Below are 9,184 nucleotides of genomic sequence, written 5' to 3'. Positions count from 1 at the left end.
TGCCATCAGGTACAAGACCAGGAACTATAGAAGTCAACAGTAATTTGGATTAATTTTCCATTTTTATGTCTCTCTCGTGACACTTTTTGTTTCTTCATGTTCGAAATTCGATTTTATTCTTCTTCTTCATCTCATGAGTTTTATTGGCAGTTGGCATACAACTTTTGGGTGCATTTATACATATCACTTCTATCTAAATTATTTTTATCAAATTTAGACATTTTTAAAAATAGAATTAAAATTTATTCATTATAAAATTAAATATTATTTAGCACTTTAACCAAAATAAAATTCATATTAACTCTTTTCAAATTTAAAATAAATACTTTCCTTTCCCTAAAGTACTTTGGGCGTTTCATAATGCCATGCTCCACTGTTTCTTCTTGCCCACAATAATCACATTTTCCAGTCTGATGTTGTTACATTTTGTACTGTTGAGTCCCGTGTGTCCAAATCTAATTCTTGAAATTATACTCTCTTCCCTATACTTCTACTTGTTATTTTTCCTTTATCCACGTTTCTTTTTATATTACAACCACCTCCCATTTTTTCCTTCCTCCCATTGTTTTTGCCACATATTTTTTTAAAAATCGCTTGATTAAAACCTTCATCTCACTTTACTATATTTTACTTCCATGTCTATAATTGATTTTCTTGTAGCTTCACGGCCGCATCTGCCAATTCATTCCCCGTTATTCCACTATGAGCTGGAACCCAACAGAACTTGATTTCTAATCCCATCATCTGATTTTGAAATACCATTTGCAATATCTTAATAAATATATCCTTTTTGTTTTCAGAATGGCCACTCTCTAATGTCATCAGTGAGAAATTTGAGTCTGAACATACTAATAAACATACAAAAATTGTCTGTTTTGAACCATTGAAGTGCTTTTAGTATTGCCACCATTTCTTAAGTATAAACTGATAGATCAACTGACACTCTTTTATTGACTTTTATTCTAAAATCTGTTACTGGTGCGCGTTTGTTCTTCTAATTCTAAATTTGTTGCCGGTTGACAACAGAATAGTGTATTTCTGCCACCAACTGGTATGGAGTGAGGATCATTATGACTTACCCCTTTCTTTTATTAAATCCTCTCCCACACATGAGTATTTTTAGATACTGCAGTAAAAACATATAACATTACTTTTTCAAGCTATTTTGTAAAATTTCATTTAATTTAAATTGAACTTTTATCTCTTCTAAATTCCTACTAATAGTCCTCCTTTCATATTCATACTTCATGCTGTGTAATATAATATGTTCAAGTGTCTCTTCCTGTCCACAAACTCGTATTTTCCTGTACCATGTTTGCCCTTTTTAAAAAGTGTACTGAAAATGAGAGATTAAAGTACAGTCTGTTTTTTATTTTTATTTTTTCTGTTTGCCATCAGGTAAGTTAGAAAACCATCAAGGAATTTAAATTGTGATGAGTCGGCTGTAAAACTATAAAAGCCAACACTAAATAATCACAGATACCTCTACCAATACAAACATTTTCCATTTAGCGTTTGGATTACTGCAGAACAATACACCCTATATGGAAAACAAGTTTATGATATTAATTTGATTCATAGGCCTATATGATATTGATTTTGGTCTTTACATTTGATTCAATACGATTATCTAAACAAAACTTTTAGAAACTGGCAGTCAGAAGTAAAAAGCGAAACAAAGGCTGTAACAAACAAACTACTCCACAATCAACGCATTAGCCACTGTGGTCCCATTTAGCAACTTGTCAGCAAGCACAGTCTTTATCAAGACAAGGTTTGCTGATGGTATTATTTAATTATTTTATTAATAAAGCATGAATACATCTTGTGCTTGTCATTAGAAACCTTATCTCAGGCCTTGCCCCTAAATGCATTTGAAAAAAGACACTGACTTCAAAACAAAGGATATGCAAAAATGCTAACATTTACAGTTGAAACCAGAAGTTTACATACACTGGATAAAAAGGCACATAACCATATAAAAAAGTCAGATGTTAATGTGTCTAAACTTTTTCTCTTTTAGGTAAATTAGGATTATCAAATTCGTTTCTGTCATGCTTAATAGCAGAATAATGAGAGAGATATTTTTTGATAAATTGTTATAACTTTTCTTTTGGACGTTTCTGATTGGCTAACATTTGACAACATTTGAGTTAATTGGAGGCACAGCAGTAGAATAGTATTTAGGGAAAACCTCAAACACACTGCTTCCTTTTGTGACAACATGGGAAAATTAATGAGCCAGAATCAACAAAAAAGCCAGATTACAATTTGTTAAATTACACTGAGAAAATGAATAATTTTTGGAGACATGTCCTGTGGTCTGATGGAACTAAGATCTAACTGTGTGGCCATAATGACCAGTGTTACATTTGGAGGACAAAGGGGAAGCTTACAAGCCTATAGGAACACCATTCAAACTGTGGAGTATGGGGGCGGCAGCATCATGTTGTGGGGCTGTTTTGCTGCAGGAGGGACTGGTCCACTTCACAGCATAGATGGCATCATGAAGAAAGAACATTATGTAGAAATACTGAAGCAACATCTTAAGACATCAGTCAGGAAATTAAAACTTGGCCACAAATGGGTATTCCAAACAGACCATGACCCTAAGCATACTGCCAAATTAGTTAAAATGTGTTTTGAGGACAAAAGAGTGAATGTTTTGGAGTGGCCATCACAAAGCCCTGATCTCAATCCTATAGAAAATTTGTTGAAAAAGCTTGTGCGAGCAAGGCAGCTAACAAATCTGACACAGTTACACCAATTCTGTCAGGAGGAATGGGCCAAAATTCTTTCAAACTATTGTGAGAAGCTTGCAGAAGGATACACAAGACATTTAATCCAAGTTATACAGTTTAAAAGCAAAGCTAAAAAAATGTCAAGGTAATTTATGTAAACTTTTGACTGTCTAGAAATTAATAAAAAATTCTCAAAAAAAGTGTTCATTGTTCTGACATTTAGCAAATGTAAATCATTTAGGTAATCCTAACGGACCCAAAATATAGTATGATTTACCATCAGACATTTTTTAAAATGGTTATGTTCCTTTTTTTAGAGTGTATGTAAACTTCTGGTTCCAACGGTAGATGTTTTGGCCTATAAAACATGTCATCTCTGCAGCATTCTAATGCACCCCCATTTAACAGACTACAATATATATTATTTCGTTCATTCATGAAATGTAACAGTATCTACCTCTGTCCACTAGATCTTCATTAATTGGTTTTGGCATCATTGAGCTGAATGATATCTTGAGCAAAGCTGTTCACGTCAAAAAAATCTCCAGCGATGATGTTGATGCTTTGTGTATCTGAGCCCGGGCGTTGCTTCTTCACCCAATCCAGCAACAAAGGGTAAGCCGTCACGGTCTTCTCCTTTAATGAGGCTGTGAGGTTCCAGAAAATGCTACACCCATAAAAAGTCAGGTTGAGACCAGCAACAAAAAATCCGTCTGTGGACCAAACAGACGTAAGTAAAGCCTAAGTTAACACATTTAACTTAAATATTGACTCAATTTAAACACTTTAAATCAGGGGTCACCAATCTCGGTCCTTGAGGGCCGGTGTCCCTGCAGGGTTTAGCTCCAAATTGCCTCATGCCTGGATGATTCAAGTATACCTAGTAAGACCTTGATTAGCTTGTTCAGGTGTGTTTGATTAGGGTTGGAGCTAAAATCTGCAGGACACCGGCCCTCCAGGAACAAGTTTGGTGACCCCTGCTTTAAATGATCATATGAGCCATAATCATTAATAAATCAATTTAAATGTATTCTTGTGTACTTTCACTTTTAGTAAAGTTTCGATGTAGATTTAAGAATCAGACCCCAAATCTGTTCCTAGTAGTGGACAATGTATTAAGTAAACATTAATAACAACAACAACAAAATATTGTTATTGTATTGCAATCAAAACCAGCAGGATGTATTTTATCCCTTACTTAATTAGATTATAAACCTGTCTTTTTTGTTGCAGTACACTATTGTAATGTGTATGGGCATTGACAATGGAGTTCGAATCTAAATGCAGGATTTATTAACAAGAATGGGCAGGCAAGCAACAATCACAATCAGGAGCAAACAGATGTGTGTAGGCAAATCTAGACTCATAGTCGAATACACAGGCAGATGGTCAGACAGACAGAAAAAAACAAAACAAAGTGCGGGTCAAAATGTAATGTTCACAATACTGCACAACAAGACTTAGCAACTTCTGTGTGTTTGTGTGCTAACTTTATAGTCCATGTAATCAGCTCATGAGCAGCTTCAGCTGTGAGTGTTTGCAATCAGACAGGCTCTTGGCCAGGTGTGTAAGTGGTGCATGACTGAATCTTCTAGTTCTCCAGCGAACTGCATAGGCAAGATCGCTGGTGACTGTAACGACTGTTCTGCACTTCTGAATAGTCAGCCTGATCCTATGAGGAAACGTAGCTATTTTACAATTTGTCAGTTTAGTGGCTAATGCATGTGAGTTCATGATCATTTAGTATGATTTTTAAAGGGAGCAACCAAATCCCACCCCTAAACTCCACTGCCATTGGGTGATAACCCAAAAGATCGTACAAATTTATATGAGTTAGCCACTAGATCAAAGTTACGAATTGCCCTGAGGATGGCTGTGGAGATTAAATATTTGTATTTAATAATATTTGTATGTAATAATTCTTGTGTTGTTATAACAAGACTTTAGCCCTCCTGGAGCAAGATTGAACACCCTTTTAAAGATTGAACACCTAATAGGCTTTTAGGTGAAAGTAAGCCATTTAAACTCACTTGGTCTGCCTGATTGTTTCTTGTTATCGAGGAATGAAATGGCCTCATTGGGGTCTGAATTATTAGCCCACCAGTACTCAATTCCACGCCACAAAACAGGATCCTCTTTTCGATTTATGTCATCATAAGAGAGGATAACCTGATAGCCTTTTTTCCAGCAGTCCTTGAGTTTAGGCTTCATAAAAAGGGAAAAGTTGAAAAATGTTTCAATGGTTAAAACATCGACTGAAGGACTTCTACAAAAAGCTGAGGTCAATGAATGAATTATTTCTCAGTTCTTAACTGCTGAAGAGTGAAGGATGTGATGGATGGTTATCATGAATGATACAGTACAATACGTACCACTCCATAATCAGGACAGAGTTTGGCTTTGAAATGGTCTTTGAGGAACGTTATCAGCTTTGTGTGTTGTTCAGTTGACATTTTCTTGAAATGTGAGAAAGCAAGGATGACTACCTCCTTAGAGTGCTTTCCTAACCATGTATCGACTTCTTCCATTGCCTCCTGTGGAGATTTGAAGTCAATAAGAATTGCTTTTTATTGCAGAATTCAGAAATAAATTACAAAAAACTTAAAAATAATTGAAAACTAAAAATATTGTATATTTCTATATATGCAAATATCTATTGCCTAATGTTCATTTTCCAAGAATTTTTTTTTTAAATGTAATTAATTCTTGAATAATGATACAGTTATACAATATATACAATTACAAATTACTGCATTACCCAGGCTCATTGGAAATATCTGCCTCAGCCTGCATTTTTTGCAAAACATCAAATACGTTACTCTGGGTACATTTCAGTGCATGTTTCAGATGACAAATCCACTAGAGGACGCTGTGTACAGTTTTGCAAATCTGAAATACATCACATTGAATATGATTTGTTGTACATTTCAGATACACGCCCTTCTTGTACAAGCCCATGAGAAGCTGGGGCTTGTCGTACAGATCCCCTTGTGGACCACTGACCCTTAAACCCTTCCCATTACTAACAAACCTTGTGTTTTCATAAGCAACAGTAAGAGAATAGTGGACTACGACCACCTTGCTTTTACATTTCTTTTTTTTTCTTCCGTGGAACCATGTTTTACCAGATTCGAACTTGAGCCCTCTGCTTCACAACGATCACTCCATACAAAGTGAGCTACCAAGTAAACTAATCACGCTAGAACATTTGTCAGTAAGGAGATACGGGTGAGGCAAACATATTGTGGTATTTTGCAAAGAACTCTACAAAATGAATCTTTTATTCATCAATAATTTGTCCCTGTAAATATAATTTGTGTGAAAAGGAACAAAAGTTGTTGGTGTCATACAGCCCCACAGGGTTCATTTGAACTGCAGTCAAACGTATGTTGAAGTGGGTTTTTGCGGTTTCACTGAAATGTAGACTGAAGCTCATTTTTCCAATGAGACTGTGTTGCATAATTATGCCTTCCATAGTAGGAAAACAATTAGTATGAAGGTTTTCATAATATCTTCTTGTGTTCAAGAAAGAAACAAGAGGTGAGTAGAATTGACACTTTTGGGAGAACTATCAATTTAATTTCTGATTAATACAGCCTTTTGAATTTAATTTATGTAAATAACAAAAAACAGAATCAGGTCAACAACCTTCACAGTTATCGTTGTGTACAATCCATGATAGAAGAAGAAATCGCTGGACCCAGGCTTTCCAGCAACCCGCAGATCAAAATAGCGCATACCAGCATCAAGCTGCTCAGAGATGGTTTTATCCTGAATGATCAATTGAAACCATAAACACATATAGACTGGATCACATCACTGACTGTGTACTTATAGGTATTTTACCTGAGTGATGCTCCAGTTCTTGACAATGCTCCTACAGCAACCGCAGCATATCAAATCCATAGTTATTAGACTGTCAGGTTCCAGCAATGGAGAGTCCATGTCTAAGCTGTAGGCCATAGCATCGTGGCTGCCTAAAACAAATGTGTGCTGTTTCAGTTTTTGTCTCATTTTTCATCATAGAGTACCGTGTGTTCACTTGATGAAAAGCTTTAATATGTGTATAATAGTTTGTAAATCCTAAATGTCGATTTATGTACAAATGCCAGCCAAATGTATAAATGGCAGTGAATTAAATTATCGTTATTAAAGTTGCAGTGAAATAGAAGTTAAAATGGTCATTTTCTTCCAATGATGTACATCTGCTTAAATCGATTCTTGATTTTGTCCTTTAGGAATCGATCCGATAGTTTGAAAATAGGCATTGCTAACAAAATGGAGGTATTAAAAAATGGACAAAAAGCAGAGTACATTTTTAATTTCATCCTGACTTTAAAACCTGTCAGCTATGTACTATTGCTTTAGCTAGTTACTACTGCATACCTGGAATAGCAATATAGCACAAGGGGACTGTTGTGAATGTCTCATTCAATTTGGACATCCAGTCAGCAAGACCTTCCGCTTCAGCCATTCTTCTGTTCTTTCAGTTTAGGAAAATAAACTGAAATATAGGAAAATAGCATCTGATCAATCATAAGCTGCTGATAGAAAATAAAAATGCTTGAAAATAAAAATACAATTTTCAAACATGGCTATGAATTGTTCAACCGAACACTTGTGGTTTAAAACAATCAAATCAGAGCTTTAAAATAAATATGATCATACCTGTTCTTGTTGAATCGCTCCTCAATTGTAAGTCGCTTTGGAGAATAGCATCTGCTAAATGACTGAATGCAAACGTTTATGTCCTTTTTATGTGTACAAGTCACCTAAATTTAGTTTGCGTCGTTTTTATATGTAGTTCAGGCAACGCCCTCTCGTCAGGTCAAGTGGTTCATATTCAGTGGGTCACTCTCTAGTTTTCTTTCAGTTCCTCTACATTTAGAGACTCAGCACATTTAGACCACGCCAACACTGAAGGGAGGCATGGATAGGGTGTGGATTGGACAGGGTAAATGATCTAACCATCTAACGAACCGTTCAGTTGACTTTCTACTGAAGGAAGCTGCCTCACTGTTGTTCCTGACTTTTCAAACTTATTACAAAAAATGTATTGAGCCATGCAGTTGGCATTTTTGTGAGGAGTTTGCATGTTCTCCCTGCGTTCGCGTGGGATTCCTCCGGGTGCTCCGGTTTCCCCCACAGTCCAAAGACATGCTGCAGGTAAATTGGGTAGGCTAAATTGTCAGTGGTATGAGTGTATGAGGGTGACAGGCCCTGACGACAGGCCAGTCGGAATGTTTAAAAAAAGTTGTTTTTTTTGCAACCCCGCAACCATATGGGACTAAGGCCAAAGAAGAAGAAGAAGAAGAGGTTAACTCACTGTTTTAAAAGCAAAGTCAACCAATCAATGAGTTGTAGAGTGTAAAATAACATGTTCTTAAAAATATTCAGTATAAAACATAGTCTTTCCCTATTGTCCATTTTCCCAGCAAATATTCAGAAGAATATTCCAACAAAACTGAAAAAAATTATAATAATAAACTCCAAATAAATGCTTTTTAAAATTGCGTTTCCTGAGTCCATGGTTGCCATTAACAATAAGCAGTGCAACTGGTTTCAACAACATTGAATTGAATGTTTCTTACATTTAATGTATATCCACACTGTAAAACCCAATAAGTTAAGGTAACTCAAACCATTTGAGGAAACTGATTGCAACAAACCATTTAAGTTTAATCCTAATGAGTACTGTGAACTTAATCCATTAGAGTAAAAGCAATTTGAGCACATTAAAACCCCATAGATGATGAGAACTCAAACCAATTGAGTACTGTAAAACCCAATAAGTTAAGGCGACTCAAACCGTCTGAGGAAACCAATTGCTACAAACCATTTGTGTTAAAAACTAATACGAGTACTCTGAACTTACTCCATTTAAGTTGAAGTAATGAGGTATTTAATTAACTCATTACCTTCAACACTGAGTTCAATTTCATTTGATAACATTGACTGTTGGGTTTTACAGTGAAGCCTTTGATGAACAAATTAAAAGATTTTTTAATGTCAGCAGTGTTTTTAACTCCTCTGTAAAACCCCTTATTTGGCTTTTTTATTCAATCTGAACTGCTTCACCCTTGACAAACAGATCTTGTAAATCTCGCCAACTCAGCTGATACACTTCCTTAAGTGCAGTTTTTTTTTCTTTTTAAATTTAGCAAACGATGGAAGTTTGCAGCATGGGCAAACAAACTCGTTTAGGAAAACGAAAGAGAATATGAATATATAAAGAGAATATACGGTCCCTGATGTATGAATTAACAACAAAGCACAATGATTATTTTCTAAAATTAAACTGTAACAGAATGCATTCAAGGGTCATTATCACTATAAAGTACCTTTGATGTCCCATAAGATTGAATCAGACCTATATGAACATAATGTCAAATAATGAAATTCTGATGTTTTAATATAATTAGAGGAATGAATTTCATCTCAAA

General features: G+C 35.4%; 1 protein-coding gene across 3 annotated transcripts; it reads right to left on the bottom strand.

Annotated features, from left to right (window-relative positions):
- Positions 1–1,350: 1,350 nt before the first annotated feature.
- zgc:64065 lies at positions 1,351–8,153 on the bottom strand. 3 transcript variants are annotated; one of them, NM_201334.1, is given in 7 exon segments: positions 1,357–3,454; positions 4,772–4,946; positions 5,114–5,275; positions 6,390–6,512; positions 6,588–6,718; positions 7,128–7,245; positions 7,410–7,451. In NM_201334.1, coding segments are annotated over 6 exon segments (915 nt in total). In that variant the 5' UTR covers positions 7,216–7,245; positions 7,410–7,451; the 3' UTR covers positions 1,357–3,218.
- Positions 8,154–9,184: the final 1,031 nt, after the last annotated feature.

Source organism: Danio rerio, chromosome 6 (assembly GCF_049306965.1).
Source record: "Danio rerio strain Tuebingen ecotype United States chromosome 6, GRCz12tu, whole genome shotgun sequence".
NCBI lineage: Eukaryota > Metazoa > Chordata > Actinopteri > Cypriniformes > Danionidae > Danio > Danio rerio.
Note: the sequence above shows the minus strand (reverse complement) of the source record. Positions and strands in the feature narration are given on the sequence as shown.

What these genes read in the sequence shown, in the direction of transcription:
- zgc:64065 (XM_073952731.1), bottom strand. Translation starts at nt 7,215, where the DNA reads ATGGCTGAAGCGGAAGGTCTTGCTGACTGGATGTCCAAATTGAATGAG. An exon ending in TCTGTCCTGATTATGGAGTG is followed by an intron (nt 4,947 to 5,113) that starts GTACGTATTGTA and finishes CTTTTTATGAAG; the next exon opens with CCTAAACTCAAGGACTGCTG. An exon ending in GAAACAATCAGGCAGACCAA is followed by an intron (nt 3,455 to 4,771) that starts GTGAGTTTAAAT and finishes TTTGGTCCACAG; the next exon opens with ACGGATTTTTTGTTGCTGGT.